General features: G+C 38.1%; 2 protein-coding genes and 1 non-coding gene across 5 annotated transcripts; 1 reads left to right on the forward strand and 2 right to left on the reverse strand.

Annotated features, from left to right (window-relative positions):
- Nucleotides 1-591: 591 nt before the first annotated feature.
- LOC135074725 (short-chain specific acyl-CoA dehydrogenase, mitochondrial-like) lies at nucleotides 592-11,027 on the reverse strand. 2 transcript variants are annotated; one of them, XM_063969094.1, is made up of 9 exons: nucleotides 10,631-11,027; nucleotides 10,369-10,535; nucleotides 9,225-9,483; nucleotides 4,622-4,783; nucleotides 4,266-4,332; nucleotides 3,650-3,801; nucleotides 2,759-2,850; nucleotides 2,349-2,548; nucleotides 592-1,819 (listed from the first exon to the last, which is right to left on the reverse strand). In XM_063969094.1, exons 1-9 carry the CDS (start codon nucleotides 10,668-10,670, stop codon nucleotides 1,726-1,728), a joined length of 1,233 nt encoding a protein of 410 aa, XP_063825164.1. In that variant the 5' UTR covers nucleotides 10,671-11,027; the 3' UTR covers nucleotides 592-1,725. The 2 variants fall into 2 exon arrangements, with proteins under 2 accessions (XP_063825164.1, XP_063825166.1); XM_063969096.1 differs by having other exon boundaries at nucleotides 3,650-3,789; nucleotides 10,631-11,022.
- A 346-nt stretch (nucleotides 11,028-11,373) lies between these two features.
- LOC135074718 (vacuolar protein sorting-associated protein 18 homolog) lies at nucleotides 11,374-19,039 on the forward strand. Of its 2 annotated transcripts, XM_063969083.1 has the most exons (10): nucleotides 11,374-11,919; nucleotides 12,050-12,378; nucleotides 12,636-12,683; nucleotides 12,922-13,233; nucleotides 13,318-14,540; nucleotides 14,785-14,954; nucleotides 15,610-15,761; nucleotides 15,913-15,978; nucleotides 17,046-17,211; nucleotides 17,615-19,039. In XM_063969083.1, the coding sequence occupies exons 1-10, from the start codon at nucleotides 11,664-11,666 to the stop codon at nucleotides 17,848-17,850; spliced, it is 2,958 nt and encodes a 985-aa protein (XP_063825153.1). In that variant the 5' UTR covers nucleotides 11,374-11,663; the 3' UTR covers nucleotides 17,851-19,039. The 2 variants fall into 2 exon arrangements, with proteins under 2 accessions (XP_063825153.1, XP_063825154.1); XM_063969084.1 differs by lacking the exon at nucleotides 12,636-12,683.
- On the reverse strand, nucleotides 16,241-16,322 carry Trnal-aag (transfer RNA leucine (anticodon AAG)). The gene has a single exon. It is a non-coding gene; the product is annotated as a tRNA-Leu (tRNA).

The raw sequence follows: 19,039 nt of genomic DNA on the forward strand, positions 1-19,039 counted from the left end.
GATCATAAAATGTTTTTCCAATCGCTCAAGCTCCCGAGGATCTACCGATAGGTCGGGTGACGTAATCTTGAAATTCTTTTAGCCGGCGCGGAACTTCCGGAAGGTCGGGTGACGCCACGCCTCTTTGAACCGTGTTTACTTTGGCAGTTATATTCTAAATTTATTCGATTCTAAAATATAGGTATTCCCAAAAATTTTGAAAGTTGTTTTAATTTGTATCACTTGGATATGATTTGTATTAGAAAGTGCTGTGAGTGTGACGCTTGAACGGAAGGAAGTCAACCTAACCTAACCAACTGCGTATTTCTGTACTGTGTAGCCGCGAGAGCTCTTTGGCGCGCTGTCTTCGGCGAAGTATTGCGCGCGCAGATTTTGACAGCGCGAAATACCTACTTTAGCAGAAATACCAAGCCTTAATAACCATAGTACCCGCATGATTAAAGCGTAAAAACTATAACGTACACGTAAACTATTTGCATCTCACTCATACTTACATTAAGTCAAGCATAAGAGAAGAACAACAATATGATTCAGTAACGCCACCAGTTTTCAGTGTAACATGCGAGCACTACATTATTATTGTACTTGAAATTTAAATTATGTAATATTTATTAGAATAATAATTCATAATAACAATTAGAATAAATTGCAAAACATCAAGTAAATGGAATGTAGCAATAACTTAAATAAGTAAGTACATTACATCACATAAAGTGTAATGATAAGTATTATTATTATGTTCCTTTACAGGAACATATTTTTGAAATCACAGTTTCGTGACGATTCGTTTACTTTTGACAAACTGGCGAGAATAATCAACAAATAATTTAAAAAGAAAAGTAGAAAGATATGGCAAAATTGGAATTAAAAGACATGAAAGTAGCTTAATTTATTTCGCACCAGTTTGATAAAGTAAACTGACTTTTACCGAAAGACTAGACATGGTACTGGTTTGAGAGTATGATTGAAATTGAGTAAAACTTACTTAGAATGAAAACCAAACACCTATAAATTACAAGCACCAATGATTAAACGTTTTCACCATGATTGAAATGCTTTACGTTATACAAAGTAAGAATAAGAATACATGTTTAAGTATGCATTACGAAATCCCCTGTAAATAAGTCTATTAATACACCTTATTAATATAATTTACTTTGTTGTATAAGTTTGGTTATATCATAAATCGGTCGTCAATAACGACATCTTGTTACCTATAATTTATTTATTTATTATGATAACTTTATAAAAAGGACGTCCAAAACAGTTTATCGGCGTGAATATTTATTGCCAAGCTTTAGTTTGAGCATTAGTTCCATTTATATCCGATAGAGGGACAACATAAACCTTTGAAATAAATAGAAATATTTCAACGAATTCTCGAAATTCTCGAAAACACACCGTATTCGTATCGTTTAAATGTTTATTTTTCTGGGCACTATCCTTTATGCATGAACGTCTGATTCCGAAAGAGCTATTTAGAAATGAATATGGTAGAATTATGAAAATAAAATAAAGATTGAGTGACATAAAAGTTGAATGTAGCGTACATATTAAAGTTGTCCATTCGAAGCGCATTCACCTGTAAAAATATTACGCATTTAAATCAATATGCACATTGCACAATGCATATTATATCTTGAGTGTTTAGATACTGATATTTTATCGATGTAGATATTTAGGTATACATCAGTTGCAACTTATCGTTATATGGTTGATGTCTCATCATAGGGCGCCGTGTTCCTTGAGCAGGTAGTGACCGACGAGGCGTTTCTGGATGTCGGTCACGCCGCCGTAGATTTGCGTCCCGCGGGCGTCCCTGTCGGAATAAATAATTTCATTATTCGCCACGTACTATAAAGTATACCTTCATAACTGCAGCGTACCTAAAGTCTCTCTTACTGAACCTACTTTTTTTAAAGATTACTAATAGTCCCGTGAGCCCCTCGTGTTAAGCCAAATAAGCTTGTGTTACGAGTGGGCTCCCTACAATAATCGAGCGGCGGTGGGATTCGAACCCACGTTCCTTGGATCTCGAGTCGCCAGTCCGACCACTTCACTGTTGGGCTATCGTGGCTATGCCTCTTAATGTACCTAATAAAGTGCTTCTTACTGTACCTAAAGCGCCTCTTACTGTACGTAAAGTGCATCTTACTGTACCTAAAGTGCCTCTGACTGTACCTAAGTGCCTCTTACTGTACCTAAAGTGCCTCTTACTGTACCTAAAGTGTCTCTTACAGTACCTAAAGCGCCTCTTGCTGTACCTAAAGCGCCTCTTACTGTACCTAAAGTGCCTCTTACTGCACTTAAAGTGCCTCTTACTGTACCCAAAGTGCCTCTTACTGTACCTGAAGTGCCTCTCGGCGTTGTAGTTGGTTGACAGCCCGCGGCCGCCCATGATCTGCACGCAATGATCGGCCACAGCGGCGGCGTTACGTCCCGCCACGTATTTCGCCATTGCACTGTTTTTCGTACACACGTGGGTTGCCGCGCGGTATGTGAGAAGACGCGCTGTTTCGACGAGGATGCACATGTCGGTTAGGCGGTCCTGGAAAGAAAGAAGTATTTATTACAATTGGGGTTAACACAAAAAACACGAAGAAAGAGGAAGATGTATTAAGAAGTCTACCTTGTACGTGACTTGTAATGATGTAAATTTTTACACTGAAATCTGCGCTTACTGGAATCGAACCCGGGAGTTCGGGAGTAGGTGTTTATACTACTACACTACAGAGGCGGTTTAGCATTAATAACATACCTTGACTGACGGCAGTCTTGTAAGGATTTTTCCGAAAGCCTCTCTCTCCTTGGCGTACTCCATGGCTGTATCCAAAGCCGCTTGTGCGATGCCTGTAAAATACAAGGCTGTTGTTACATGTGCTGTTCAGATTATGCAGATGTGTGAGTAAGTGGCTACATTAGTCTCCAAACATACTTTTTAGAAGAACGGGACTATTCCCACCCCTCGTTCCCACCAGCCAGGATTTACAGCTTGACCGCCAATAAGAACCCAACCAGTGAAGGTCAAGTTGCAAGCTGCTGAAAATCAGTGTCGGGACATCCTACAAGGTGTACCAACTAAAACTGAGCGGGCGCCCTATTAACATGCATTCGTCTCTTTCTTTTAAATCTGTTGTATTGTATTGTTATAATGTGTGTTAATAAAGTTATTTATTTTTTATTATTATTAAGTTTGTCCCGGGGGAAAGTTAAACTGTCATTGGACCCGCAACAAAATGAATCAGAAGAACATACAAAAAACATAGAACATATTGTTAGGAGAGTTGACTGTGAACTTACCAACAGCATGAGCAGCTATCCCGATCCTTCCCTGGTCCAACTGCTCCATAGCGATCCGAAAGCCTTCCCCCGTTCTCCCACCATATAACTCTTGGGGAGCCTCACTTCATCCAGCATGATATATTTCACTACCCCTTCTCTTGTATTTTATGGGTTTAATTCTTAGACACGGGACGGAAAACGTAGTGTGGGAAGGACCCCCACTAGGTGGACCGACGATCTGGTGGAGGTCGCAGTGGATGCGGGCAGCGCAGGACTGGTCTTTGGAAATCCTCGGGGGAGGGCTTTGTCCAACAGTGGACGTCATTTGGCTGAAACGAGAATTCTTAGAAGACTGTAAATGACTTACCAACAGCATGAGCAGCTATCCCAATTCTTCCCTGGTCCAGCTGCTCCATGGCTATCCGGAAACCCTCTCCTGGTTCTCCCACCATATAACTCTTCGGAATTCTCACTTCATCCAGGGTGATGTCGCACGCGGTCGCAGCCCTGTAAGACACGCTTCACTTCTATTTCATAAGCTCTTTTAATATTGTGAATTGGAGCTAGGTTTGGTTGTTTAGATGTTTGGAAAGTTAGTAAGCTTATTGAGGAATCGACGATCGGCAAAGGCAAAGGTATAAGGCTGCGTTTTCACCAGATGTGCGAGGATGCGTAGCGAGTGATATGTTTATAAAGAACCAATAAAATCTCTGGTGGAAACGCAGCCTAATAGTGCTCTGAAGAGGAACTACATACTAGTAACGATGCTTTTCGCGATTGAAAAATAAAAAATAAAAAACTTAAATTTTGTAGACTTTAAGTTCACTATTTTTTTTGGATGTACAAGTATTATTTCAAAAATCCGCCAGATGACAATACGTAGACGGGAGGTCCAAATGCTGCATGATTGGTGGATTTTGACATATCTGTCAAATAGTAAGAAACAGATGGAAAGGTTTAAGCAATGAAAGAGCAACAAATACCTGACGCCCATCAACGGCTCCTTCTTGCCTCTGAACACGCCTTCAGCGTCCAGCGGAACAAGGAAACCTGTAAAGATTCATTAGTGTTAGGTACTATTACATAGTTGGTATACCTTTTACAAAAAGAGAATTTCTTCATTGAATATTGAACTTTGCGATATCATTGTAAGATCCAAAATCAGGCGAGAAAAAGTGTAATTCTGTGGTGAGCTTACTTATTGGCGATATCAGGTGAAGTTCATTGATGAACTGATATCAGATCTGTCCAGAAACAATAAAAATAATGTTCATCAACCTAAAAAGAAGAAGAATAAAAGTTCCGTAACCTACAACTAAGAAAAAGGTCTTTAACTTACACGCGATTCCTTTATGCCTGAGCTCAGGGTTGACGGTCGCGAACACGACGGTCGCGGAGCCTTCAATGGCGGACGTGACCCAACTCTTCTTGCCGCTCAGAATCCAGTGGTCGCCGTCCGACTTCGCTATAGTCTTGATGTTGGCGACGTCACTGCCAGCGTCTGGCAAAGAAAGAAATATTTGATTAACCCATCAAACCCTAAGCGGTTGTATGACGCCACACGGTAACAATTGATTTCTATTGTCACGATTCGCGGGTACTTGAGGGGCTTGTAGGGTCACCAGTAGCCAGCGTTGCCAGACGTCCCGATTTTGGCGGGACGCACTATGTGACGAAAGGCCGATCTAGATGGACAAAAAGGGTTAACTCAAATCTCCAATAATACTAGCAAGATCGATAGCCGACAATCTGGAGGTCACAATTCTGGTGATAATTTTGTGCAAGTACTCTCCAATAAATTAATAAATATTTTTGAAGTGTCATTACGGGTGGAATTCATGAAGAAATCATTCACTTTTCTGCATTTGGTCTGTCGCTATTTTAAAGTGTTTATAAAATTAATTGTGCTAAAGTTAGTAATGGATCGTGAGGTTGATGGTAAGAACTACCATTTTTATTCATGCACATTGCAAATAACTTTACAGTTGCCGAAAACATAGCTGTCGAATGTGATGGATATTACATTTTTAATGCGAACTTTGTGTTTGTTGGACCAGAAACTACATGTACTTTGTTGTACCATGGCTGCAACTTATATATGTTGTAGTCTCATTCATATTCTATTGATCAAAGTAAATTAGAAAGTGCGGACTGGTGCGGAACCTTGTCAATTTTTTTAGTAAAGCTGATGCCAAAATTTTTTTTTCCTTCTTTTTTTTTCAGAATACGTAATATTTATATCCCAAAGGGAGTTCTACGAACAATAGATAAAATATCCCAAAAATGAAAAAAATAAGCGGAATGAATATTTCGATAAAATACGAAACTTACGAGGTAACGGAGGAGTTATGAAATATTGAAATGAACATTTCCCGAATTTGTTGTAAAAATTGGCTGGAAAGTGGCTGGCATGGCATTCTATATTTTTATTCACTCATCCTTTTTATTTATTTTCAATTGCCATAAAAAATTCAGCTTTGTTTTTCTTCTTAGAAACATGTCCATTTTAAGCTGACCTCCTATCAGGTAGTAATTCTTTATAACCGTGTATCAACGTATACTGGTTTATGTATTATAGCGTTAAATGTACCAAAACTGAATGCAATTATGACTGTTTTTGCTATATATAGTCAAATCATCAATAGATACCGCCTTTAAAGCTAATTAATATTGTCAAATAATATTGTCCATCTAGATCGGCCTTTCGTCACATAGTGGGACGTCCCGATTTTTTATTAAATTTAAATGTCCCGCGCGGGACAGGCTTGGTCCCGCTTTTCGGAGAGAGACACTCACTTCACCAGAGCCCCGATTACGGTAATTTTTAACGTCTCTAATACGGATTAACAGCTAACGTCAACTGTTTTGACCAATCGTACCGCAGAATCGAAGAAGCGCGTCTGTATTGGAGACGTTAAAATTAGCGTAATCGGGGCACTGACTATTGTTTGAAACGCCATATTATTCTAAAGAATAAAACTTTTTTTAATTTCGATTTTTGTTATTATTTTTTTCTTTTTTTATTCTAAAGACGAATTAAACGATAGAGTAAATCTGATTTAAAATATTATTTTTTTGTTAAAATACATTTTCTTTGGCTAATTTTGCTATCTATTGTCACGTAAACGTAATTTTAAGTCAAATAAAAAAAAAATATTTGAAAACCTTTGATTATATACGTTTTTTTACTATGTCCCGCTTTTGACGGAAGAATCACGCTATTTTCACTCAAAAAGTACCAAAGTCCCGACTTGGCGAAAAAAAAAACTGGGAACGCTGCCAGTAGCCATCTTTATAACGTTAGCTGGCGAAAAATCTTGTCTTTAAGACGAGTTATTATTGGCAAAAATATGGGGGATGTGGGAAACATGCCCTTTTTAGGGTTTCGTATTTTGATTTCTTTTTATATTCATAAAATAAGCTATACCATAATATATTACAGTTTTTTGACAAGATCTTCAAAAATATCAGATTATTCTACTACATACAGATTAAAATAGATTAGATAGCAAAATATACATAGCATAGATCAATGATATTACAGAACTATAGATATGTTACGTTCATAGAAATTACGATTTTAATCCGTGCCGAGCTATTCCAAATTGCACACATTGACAAATGTAACTGATAAGTGAAACAAAAGATACGAAATAGCACGCAAATGAAAGAGATAGCTATAGTTTTAACGATTCTGCACTAACTAATCTATGTCCGCAGCGCACGCATCCTTATCGCTCTAACGTCAAAACAAGATCGCTTTCTCTTTCTTAACTTGAACATGGCGCATGGCGCGATGAAGTCTTGATTGTTTGCATAAATAATTGAAAATATAAGGTAAAGGGCTACTAGTTCGTGATAGTACGTAAGTTCGTAAGTTTTTTTTCTAGCTCAAATAATAAGCAAATGGAATATTATTTATAAAAATTCTTCATTACTACAAAAACTCTATTATTTAAGCTATCTAAAAAACCAAGTACCAACATTGTGGCGCCAAAAATGAGAGCAATACGAAGCTTCAAACTCTCAGAGAGCCAAAAACAGCCGTGCAGCGTGCAAAGGTTGCTCTCACCCTAAGGTTAGCGCTCCAACTTCTTAAGCTTATAGAAAGGCGAAGGAACGCCCATTTGAATAAAACTTGTAATAGTGGTTTCATGTGTTCCTTGACAATTGATTTGGCTTAGAAAAAAGTTATAAGAAAACGTAGAATTCCTTTAAAATTGCGATTAATTGACTCACGAAATAGCGTACATATTATTTTTCGGGTGTCCCCTATTTCGTGACACTACCGAATCAAGGATATTATGGATAACATTTTGATGCTTGGTTTTTAAATAATTATTTATGATAATTTAAATGTAAGTTATGAAACAAATAATGCATTTATTTAAGTTTCTCATGACCTAAATTCGGTATATGTTTCGTTCACTAGAATTTATATGACACGAGTTTGAAGTTCACATAAATGACCAATTTTAAGATAAATTAGCATAAGTACTACCAGTGCAATTTTGGTTTTAATTCGATTTGTTTTATTTATCTTTGTTTATTTGTGTAATATATGGGATAGATAATAGTTAATTGACACAATTTGACAAAAATCCATGAATTTTACTTGGGGAATTTGGAATAATCAATATCACGAAACAAGAAACCGTATTAATGTTCCTTTTTTCCAAGTTCGTGACATATAAATGTATAGTGTTAGGTACTTTTATGATACATACCATCAAAGAAATCGACATATTTTTTAGTTTTTTTAATACTGACCTACCTAAAAATTTATTAATTACTTACTTTTTATTATGAATCATTGGCCTATCTGGGGTTATTTTCAGGGGGGCTACCCTCACTTGAAGCAGCTCCAGAGATGGGATTAGCCCCCCCCCCCTCCACATTTCTTATGGCATGTATAAATATTTTCACATACTTATCGTCAGAAATAACAAATCAAAATTTCATGGGTACGAAGGGGGGGGGCAGCCCCCCCCCCCCCCTACATTTCTAATGGTTATATAATATTTTCACATATTTTTTGAATTAACAAATCAAAATTTTATACGTAGGTACGTACCTAGCTAGACTCACATTATTTCTCATAAATATTTCAGGTAAGTAATATCGTCAATTTCACACAATTCATTTATTCTAAATGTATATTTTCGTTTTTAAATTAATTAAACCCTTTATCATTATTAAAATATCCTAACTCGATCCATAAAACCTTATCCCGAAATAGGGGACATGAGTTCACGAACTTAGAATAAGAGCAAAATTTTATCACGAAACAGGATCCAAACAAGAGGTCCACAGAACAATTAATATTAAAAAAAGTTCAAACTATTTAACTATAATTTATGTATTAAGTTACTGTCAAAAGACCAAAGTTTAGCGTACAAAAGCTTTCATACTGATATCATGCTTGGTTATTTTTAAATAAAATGTTAAAGTGGTAAGTGCCTTAATATACCGAAGTAGGGGGCACTTACCTTAAATACTAAATAATTTTGCATAATCACATGTGGTAAGAGATCCCTTGTATTTTGTTTACTTTAGAGTCATAATTGGTACACTTTCGAAACACACACGATGGCATTTTTTATTTATTTTGGTAAGAACACAGGAACTTACGGTGTGGTACGCACGCGATTGCGCACGACGCAGGCCACACGAAGACTAAACACAAGACGTCCCAATTGGGACGTTTTTGAGTATTCACAGCGCGAGCGCTTATAACATATCTGCTTTTGTTTTTATATAATATCATTGGCATAGATATTATGCAATCCACATAAACCAAAATACTAGTAGTTATAAGGTGCAGTAATAATTTTAAATTAGGGACAATATACATTTTACCACACCATATAACGACATTTTATCAGCTCATAAATACATAATTAGTCTGTACCTACATGCAATGGATGTAATCAAATGCTTACCAGGCTCGCTCAACGCGAAGCAACCAATGGAACCCTTAGTGAAATCACACAAGAACTTCTCCTTCTGTTCTGGTGTTCCTCTCTCGTTGACCAGGTTGGCGTACAAGAAGTTGTGGATGGACAGGATCATTCCGGTGCTGGCGCAACCACGAGACAGCTCCTCGATGGCTACGGTGAGAGAGAGGTAGTCGAGACCTAGGCCGCCGTATTCCTCGTCCACATTGGCGCCCATCAGGCCAAGACTTGTGAGTTGTTTTAACTGGAAAAAATATTTACTGATATGAAGCAAAATCCATTCTAGACACTTGGACAGCAGTAAATGTCTTTAGATATTTTAATGCTTTGATGATATCAAAATAAAAATACTCTTTATTACTATGTCTAAACTTCTGATCATCGGCGATATTATGATCAAGCAATGTGCTTAAGCCCAGAGTGACTACAAATATGTCAATCCTTCCAATATTATGCATTATAGCAGTAACTCCTGTTAATAATAGGCTCCTGCCTGTGTCCTGCTAATGCTAGCTTCAAACTGAGCTAAGCTTGTATTATGGTGACCCAGATAACAATTATTAAATATCTTTACACCCGCAGCATTTTCATACAGACATTTGACTCACATTTGGATTCAGAGCCATGAGTTTAAATAAACATTTTTTCATGCAAATTTTCCACTGATAGCAGCACTTTCAAGGCCACATAAGACTTAAATTTGTATTTTCCAGTATTCAACAACAAGATATTTTTTCAGTTAAACCAAAATTGCTATTAATATTTAAAAAATAGTTGCTAATGAATATTAATTAATAGAATCAATAGGTCTTAAGTTAATACCTAGTTCTCAGAACATTTTAAATATTTACATACACAAATGTTACATAATAGCAATAGGTACATAGAAATGAAAACAAATCAACAAGCACCTAGGATTACTTTTTTAAGGTTTAATAACTAGAATGATTGTTAATAATCTAATTGATTTGCATTCATTGCAAGCTCATGCAGTAATCAACAAAGATTATGAATGAAACAAGTAAACATTATCTGATAAGCTTTTAGTTTGAACATCTCTATCTCTTTTATTTAATGAAAAACTTGTTATAATAATTTTGAATACAGTAAATTTAAATCTGGTACATACCTGTTCAAATGGGTACCGGCCCTGGAGATCCAGGCGAGAAGCTATTGGCTTCAAGTGTTCATTGGTGAAGTTACGCGCCAGCTCCTGGATAGATTTCTGCTGCTCTGTCAGCTGGCTGGTGAAGGTGCGGCACTGAGAAGCCACTACCTTGGCGCCTGGCCATGATACTATGGAAAAACATATTAAATTGGTATCTTTACTTGGCAGACATTACAAAATTTGGTTAGAATAGTTTATATTATGTAGTCACAAGAACACTTACGGCCTAATCTGGTGGATTTCAAGAGCGCACCAGATGCCATTGCTGCCGATAACAACTGTGCTTATTGAAAAAATACGCCTCGAATGGGACAAGTCACATATAACAAATAAGATAGTATGTCAATGGGCGATAATGATAGTGAACAAGGTCATCCGAAAACTGGATTTCAGTGTGTATTACGTTGTTTTGGATGGCGGCGGCGTGCATACGATGACTTCACAAAATTCTAATGTATTTTGTAGTGCACGTATTACTGCCTATTAACAACCTTATAATCTTGATTTGAATATGTTTTTAGTATCTGCCCTTTAAAACATAACTTTGAAAATAAATACAATGAGTTTCCAAAGGAATTTCGGTTTCTGTTATCGAAGAGACGAAGACTACTGGTAGACCAAAGATTGTTATCAAATACACCTTGCTCAAATGTGATAGAGTCTAAAATAGCTTAGCCGTAATAAAAAGAAGTCGGTGTCAATCAACTGTCAAGTAATAAATGTCAACGTGACATGCAGTAGTTCGTTCAGAAACAGAAACTTGTGCTTTTGTGTGTGGAAAGGGAAACTGCATAAAAATCAGTTGTAAGGTTTGAGTATTCTTATCATCGTCATCGAATGCGCGACAGAGCTTATACCGATACGATTATGGCCATGCGCCCTTGCCATCCCTTTTTTTCCCCTTTGTAGGTGTAACATATTTTAGGACGTACAATTTCTAAACGCAAATACACAGACTATACTATTGTCAAAGTGACATTGACATTTGGTTATCCATTTTTTTTGTTGTGTGCTGTTTTGTGAGAAAAAATTGTTAAATCGTAGAAAAATCCCTGGAAAAAGTATTGTCGACTTAATTCATGGACTATATACTTATAGTACAATTTGTTCTAAAAATACATAATGAAAATTAGCAATGTAATACCATAGAGAAATCAAACAAAATTATCGCTACTAAAACTACAGTTGAGTGACTATTTTTGTGGCGATTAGTGTTTTTGTTTGCTCAAAAAGGCCCTCAGGCCTAAACAATCAAGATGACGTCGATATTCGACCAGTACGAGCAGGCGTCGCAGGTTTCTCAGCGAAGCAAGGCGTCGGAGCCCATGACTTCTTCGGGGTACATCAATATGCAATTTGATGACAATACACCCATGTTCTCGAAGCAGAAGATGAATTTTAATCCTTCAGACCTAATCACGCACGTAGCCGTGTCCAGTGACTACCTGGTGCTTGCCATGGCCAATGGAAAGCTATTTAGGCTGGATTTGAAGAAACCTGATCAGCATGAAGGTTGGTTGTTTTAAGTTTCTTTAACTGACAACAGTATTTTATTATGACTGACTAAAAAGACCACTGCTAAACAGAGTAAGCTACTGCTGTATTGTAACAAATAAAATTAATAAAAGGGATTTCCTTTCAGAAATTGAATACTCAAAGTTTCATCCTAATTCTAAGCTGTCAGGCATATTCCTTGACCCTCTCGGGTACCACTTGCTCCTAGCGTTCACTGCTAGGAACAAAGAAGGTTACCCGGAGCTGGTGTACTTGCATCGAAAGAGCTCCAAGCTGAAACCTGTGAGCAAATCCAAGAACTATGAAGTCACTGAAGTCGGTTGGAACTATGAGAATACGTCAGAGAATAGCACTGGCCCCATCTTGCTGGGGACCTCCCAAGGCCATATCTTAGAAACCGAACTGGAGGCAGACAGTGACAGGATGTTTACAGCCAACCAGCAATATTGGAGACAGGTAATTCAACCAGTAATCTCTTCTTCTTTTCCAATATTCAAAAATTTTAAACTTTATTTTTCTGAATAAAATTTGTTTTCAAATTAATACTGCAAAAATAATTTATTATTAGTTATTTTGTTACAATGTATTGTATTTACTAACCATGTGTAACTACTAACAATCGATTTTCAACTATAGTAAATAAAATAAAAATTAACATACATAGTATTTTTATGTATTTATTAATATTTAATTTATTGTATTTTCTTTACAAGCTGCCTAATTATTTGCCTCTTTACGGAAGCAGGGAAATTGACGGACTGGTAATGTAAACAACATGCTGAACATTATTCAAAATTTATTGAAACAGTGCTACCATTTTCCTGTATTTTATAGTGCCATAAGTTTTACTGTACGTAAATGAGGAACAACTAATTGTTAATGTGAAACCATATAGGCTGTTATCAATAAAATTGTGATAAGAGTTTAGTTTTGTATATCTCTATGATGTAAATGTTTTATTCTTTTCATAAATGTAAATGTTTTATTACTCTTCAACAGATATTTGATATAGGCCATGGAACAGAGATGCCCATAACTGGTATACAATTTCACCGAGTAGGGAACTCCAGCAAGTTCTTTGTTTTCATCACAACACCGACCAGGTTATACCAGTTCATTGGACATGCAGTAGCCACAGATGGCAAGTTATCGCTCCAGTCTATATTCTACCCATACTTAACTACCCCAGAAACTGGGTTCCAAGAAATACCTTCTACGCTAAAATATTCGAGACTGCAATTCTTTTTTGACAGAAACAATGTCCCAAAAACGTTTGCTTGGTTGACTGAGCCTGGTGTCTTCTATGGACAGGTTAGTATCACTTCAAAAGTATGTATGTTACATCCCTGTCTGTCTGTAATAGTATTTATATTGTATTTTTCATTGACCTTCCAGTTAGACCCAACATCACAACAAAATTCAAATACACTATTCACCCAAGGAGAGCTAATCAACTACCCTGCAGAAACACAACCAAAAGATGAAGCTCCACTTTCGTTTGTACTCACGGAATTTCACGTACTTCTCATGTACTCTGACAAAGTTAAAGCCATTTCTCTTCTCAATCATGAATTAGTTTATGAAGATACTTATTCCGTTGCTCACGGACAATTAAAAAACATTATAAAAGACCCCAATAGAAGAACAATCTGGGCGGTAACAGATAAAGCTGTGTTCAGGTACAAAGTTGTCAGAGAAGAGAGGAACGTCTGGAGAATTTACACAGATAGGGAACAGTTTGAGTTAGCTAAAGAGTACTGCCACCACAACCCGGCGTTTGTCGACGTCATCAATGTTAAACATGCCGAGCTATTGTTCTCCAAAGGCAAATACGAGGATAGCGCGAGAATTTACGCCGAAACCAAAAGCAGTTTTGAAACTGTGTGCCTTAAGTTTTTGGAGAAAGAAGAGACAAATGCACTCAAAGTGTATTTGCATCAGCGATTGGAAGCCTTGGAAGAAGACGACAAGACCCTGATATCCATGATTGTCATTTGGATGACAGAGCTCTATCTAGCCCAATTGGGTCTTTTACGGCGTTCCGGGAAAGAAGATGATGAGCAGTACCACCAGATTCAAAGTGATTTCGAAGTGTTTCTGCTCCATCCTAAAGTAGCCAAATGTATGCAGCACATAAAATCAGTCGTATACGATTTGATGTCGTCCCACGGGGATAAACAGAATTTGATCAAGCTTACGCTTATCAACGAAGACTACGAAAATGTTATAGCTCAGCATATTTACAGGAAAGGGTACTTGGAGGCTTTGAGTATGTTGCAGACTTGGAGGAAGCCGGAATTATTTTACCAGTTTGCGCCAGTTCTGATAGAGGAGACTCCGAAGCATACGGTGAATGCGTTGATCGCGCAAGGGCCGAAATTGAGTCCAGTGAAGCTTTTGCCAGCGTTTTTGTCTTGTCAAAACGACAAGGCGCATGTGGATGAGATAATCAGATACTTGGAGTTCATGCAGCAGAACTTCAACGTGAAAGACCGCGCGATCCACAACTACTTGCTGACGCTATACGCGGAGCACGATCATACGGCGCTGATGAGGTATTTGGAGCGCCAGGGGCAGGATGCTACCCTCGTGAACTATGACGTTCATTATGCATTAAGGTAAGAGAAACACAATACTTTTACTGAAATCTACCCAAATAATTTGTAATCGTGAAAATCTAGGATTTTTTTGTACAATAAAAGAATGGCTACTTCAGTTTACTCGTAATTCCACTATTTTGAAAGAAATTCATGCTAATTTAGCTAGATATCGTGCCAGCAAAACACAACCTCTTAAACAAAAGCAAAAACAAATAATGGTAGCTGAACTAGCTGATAGTTAAAGTATTTATTAATTACCTAGGCTATGTCGCGAGAAGAACCTCTCCGAAGCGTGCGTGAAGCTCTCAGCCCTGCTGGGCCTGTGGCAGGCCGCGGTCGAGTTGGCGCTGCAGGTGGACCTAACGCTTGCCAAATCCGTCGCCAATATGCCCGAGGAAATGGAGATGCAGCGCCAATTGTGGCTCAATATCGGTGAGTGAACTGAACCTTATTACCTGGTCTAAAAGCACAATATTCCAAAAAACAAAAGAACATTTGGACGCGTTGGATCTGGGAAAGACCAAGTCCGTCGCCAACATGCCTGAGGAGACCGAGATGCAGCGCCAGATGTTTCTGAATATCGGTGAGTGAACCTTATTTTTTCCACTAAAGGTATAATATTCCAACAACAAGAAAATTTGGTTGCGTTGGAGCTGGGAAAGGCTAAGGCCGTCACCAACATGACCGAGGAGACCGAGATGCAGCGCCAGATGTGGCTCAATATCGGTGAGTGAACTGAACCTTATTACCTGGTCTAAAAGCACAATATTCCAAAAAACAAAAGAACATTTAGGATTCGTTGGATCTGGGAAAGACCAAGTCCGTCACCAACATGCCTGAGGAGACCGAGATGCAGCGCCAGATGTGGCTCAATATCGGTAAGCTTTATAATAAACCTTATCGCCTCGTCTTAAGGCACAGCACAAGAATCCGGTTCAAAGGTCCAATAAAAAAGGGTCTGACGAGATATTGTTAATTAAACATTTTACATCCGTGGTTTGGAAAAATGAACAGATAATAGATTTTTAAATATACTTTCTTCTTAATTCCTCTTTAATGACTATGGATAATAATGTGTAACTTACAGCTGAACACGTGATCACGAAGAACCAAGACTTGCAAGAGGCGATGAGCTTCCTCAAGGAGTGTCCGCTCATCAAAATCGAAGATATCCTGCCGTTCTTCAGCGATGTGGTCACCATCGATCACTTCAGGGAACCCATATGCCAGTCGCTTGAGGTAATCTAAGTTTCTGATAGACTTGCCTTCCTTCGCCCAGATATCCTAAATTATTGCACATATCCACCATCCTTGTCGCTCGTACCGAGAATAGAATTTGGCGTGAGCGAAATGCAGGCGAATCTAAACAAAATAAAATGTATGTTTACAGGAATACAATACTCAAATAGAAGAACTGAAGTCTGAAATGGAGGAAGCGACAAGATCTGCCGAATATGTAAGTATCGATTATCTAATTGATTGATACTTTAGTGTTTTTATTTTCCCTGTAAATTATTTTTCCACAATTTCTTTTATTCCTAAAAATGTTCTTCAAATAATTCCTATAATATTTCCAGTTTATTCAAATCTATTTTTAACCCACGCTAAGGAGTCTCTTAGCATTGTAGTTTTAAAATTAAAATCGAGTTTTTAACCGCAATAATATTGCGAGTGACAATTGTTTTATATATTTTTTTGTTAAACCGGGATAAAAAATCTGGCAGCGGTGGGATTCGAACCCACGCCTCCGAAGAGACTGGTGCCTTAAACCAGCGCCTTAGACCGCTCGGCCACGCTACCACATACGCTTTGGGATGAAATATTTCATTAGTTCGGGAGATTGTATTGTTTTGTAAATATAGCATATCAAGATTGCAAACGCATATTCCTATAAATATTCATTTAATTTTGCTGATTTATCACTAAAGTATGTTTTTGTTGAAATTAGCGTAAACTGTAAATTTTTAGTCATTCGTGATTGGGTCAAGAACTGCTTATATGTTTTCGGGAAATAAGCTCGTAGAAGTAATGATGGTTGGGGCAGAAAAGTTCTTGAGTAGCGACCACGGAATGTAGTTTAGGCAGGCCACCTACTCCGTGGTGTTCTCTGTACACCCTTAGGCCCTTTTCACACGTCCCGGTTGCCGGCTAACCGGCGCCGGCTACCCGGCGTCAAATGTATGGGCATGCCGGATTAATTACGCCGGAACATGTGAAAGCTACGTACCATGCCCATACACTTCACCACCGGGTACCCGGCGCCTTATAGCTGGCAACCGGAACGTGTGAAAAGGCACTTATGGTGCAGTTACACTATGCGCGGGGTTGATCGAACACAAGCGCGAATAGCGCACGGAAGTATAGGCGACGCATGGTGAAGTGGCGAAACGAACTGAACTGCGTGTCAGTGCGTGTTTACACTATTTGATTCGATCAACTTCGCGCAGTTTAATTGCGCCATTACATATTTTCCCGGCAATCTCAAGACTCAAATGTATACTTAGGAACTAAATTACTTCGCAGGTCCGTTCCGAGATCCAGTCGTTCCGCAACCGCAGCGTGCTCGTGATGGTATCTGATGCCTGTTGCCTGTGCGACATCGCGCTGCTGCTGCGGCCCTTCTACCTGTTTCCCTGCGGACACAAGTTCCACAGCGACTGCCTGCTCAGCGAGATACAGCCGATACTGGGTGAGTCACGACTGTGTTCAGCGAGTCAGCCTATACTTGCCACTTGGCAAGTCAACGGTACAGGACAAATCTGTACAGGCGTAAGGTACTGAAGCATAACTCAGTTCCCATGCGCGCACAAGTTGCAGTGTCTGCCTATTCAGCAAAATACAGCCGATAGATGCTAGGTGAGGTAATGCACAATACTATACATACAACGAGTTCCACAGTGACTGTATTAAATAAATGTGGTCAGCAATGATCTCCTGTAGGCCTAGGATGCGTGTCGCGATAAACTTTTATCGCGCCATTTTATCGATTTTACGCGATAGGCTCATACATTTGTCGTCTAAAATCATCGATAAAATTTTATCACGATGCGCATCCTGGCCCGGCTGAATCTAATCGCCTATTTGTTACTCAGGCCCCGCCCGCCGCAACAAGCTGACAGACTTACAACGCCAACTGTCAGTGCTGTCAAACATCGAGCTGTCAACGGTGACGTCATCAGGGCTGCCGCTGCGCGAGGTCCTGCGCAACGAGATCGACGACATAGTGGCAAGCGAGTGTGTGTTCTGTGGAGAGTACATGATCAACTGCATTGATAAGCCGTTCATAGCGGCCGCAGACTGGGACCGCCTGATGCGCGAGTGGGAGTGAACTGACCACAGACAATACGGTTTTTTTCGTTGACACGCTAGTCAATTGACATATATTTTTGAGCTGTCAAAACGCGGCTTTTTTCCAATTTTGTAAGTCAAGCTATGACATCACTGATTAATTTATGATACTATCTCAGTCTGCCTACGAACTAAATATGAGCAGATAGAGGTAAAAGTAAGGATCACTCACACGGCATATTGGAGGAAAGAATAAAGATTAATTTTTTCCTTCAGCTTTTAAGTTTTGTCACACTTATTCTTTAACAAATTCGCTCGTCAGTTTGCACACATTTCCCAACAGGAATAAAACTTATTTATTAATAAATAGTCATGATTTTGAAGAGCACTCGTACGGCCCGTGTGCGGTGTGAGTGATCCTAAATAATCGTCATAACTTTGGAACGGGACGTGCAAGGGATTTCGGAATTTGTTAATAGTTTTAACATATTCTTAACAATTTTTCAATACTATAAAAAGAAGTGGAAAGGCTTTATTTTCTGAAATAAACATTTTGACATTTTCCTAAAGCGTGCGGTATGAGTGCTCCTATTTATTGACCATAACATTTTTATCTCAGGTTTAACAAATTTTTAAACTTCATCGCAATGTTTTAACATATTTTAAGTAAAACTTCCTCGATTTTTGTTAAGATTGAAGCCAGGATCACTCAATCCACATGCACATATTAATTTCAGTTGTCTTACTATTTACAGATTGATTTATTGTGTCAAGTACCTACCTAATTGAAGAGCGATCAATATTATTGTTATTGTAACAGTTAATCTGGTCCTTGCTAAAGTTTCAAATGATATAGTATTATTGCTGTGAGAGACCATGTTTATGCGCGCGACTGTACTCAGTTTGCAAGTGGGAAAAAATGAAATGTTGACAGCAATGATTGCTGGATATAAGTGAATAGTAAATATTTTATCACTTTTGTAACTAAAAATAACTCCTAAAGAGTATGTATGGTCAACATTTCAACCAAATAGTGCTTCTGTGATATGATTGTTATCAGAGTTTATTTTCATGTAGAGGTTTTTTTTAATGTTCTATAGCGAATATTTTAATGAAATTATTATTATATTATCAATGTAAGCTATCTTAGTAATCGCCATCTTTTTAGTTGTATGATTTTTGTATTTTTAATTCGTAAGCTGAACTGATTAAATTCAATATTATTCCAG

This window comes from Ostrinia nubilalis, chromosome 9 (genome assembly GCF_963855985.1).
Source record: "Ostrinia nubilalis chromosome 9, ilOstNubi1.1, whole genome shotgun sequence".
Taxonomy (NCBI): Eukaryota; Metazoa; Arthropoda; class Insecta; order Lepidoptera; family Crambidae; genus Ostrinia; species Ostrinia nubilalis.

What these genes read in the sequence shown, in the direction of transcription:
- LOC135074725 (XM_063969094.1), bottom strand. Translation starts at nt 10,670, where the DNA reads ATGGCATCTGGTGCGCTCTTGAAATCCACCAGATTAGGCC. An exon ending in GAAATCCACCAGATTAGGCC is followed by an intron (nt 10,536 to 10,630) that starts GTAAGTGTTCTT and finishes GTTTTTCCATAG; the next exon opens with TATCATGGCCAGGCGCCAAG. An exon ending in GAGCCGTTGATGGGCGTCAG is followed by an intron (nt 3,802 to 4,265) that starts GTATTTGTTGCT and finishes ATAGAAGTGAAG; the next exon opens with CGTGTCTTACAGGGCTGCGA.
- LOC135074718 (XM_063969083.1), top strand. Translation starts at nt 11,664, where the DNA reads ATGACGTCGATATTCGACCAGTACGAGCAGGCGTCGCAGGTTTCTCAG. An exon ending in GCAGGGAAATTGACGGACTG is followed by an intron (nt 12,684 to 12,921) that starts GTAATGTAAACA and finishes ACTCTTCAACAG; the next exon opens with ATATTTGATATAGGCCATGG. An exon ending in GACGTTCATTATGCATTAAG is followed by an intron (nt 14,541 to 14,784) that starts GTAAGAGAAACA and finishes TTAATTACCTAG; the next exon opens with GCTATGTCGCGAGAAGAACC.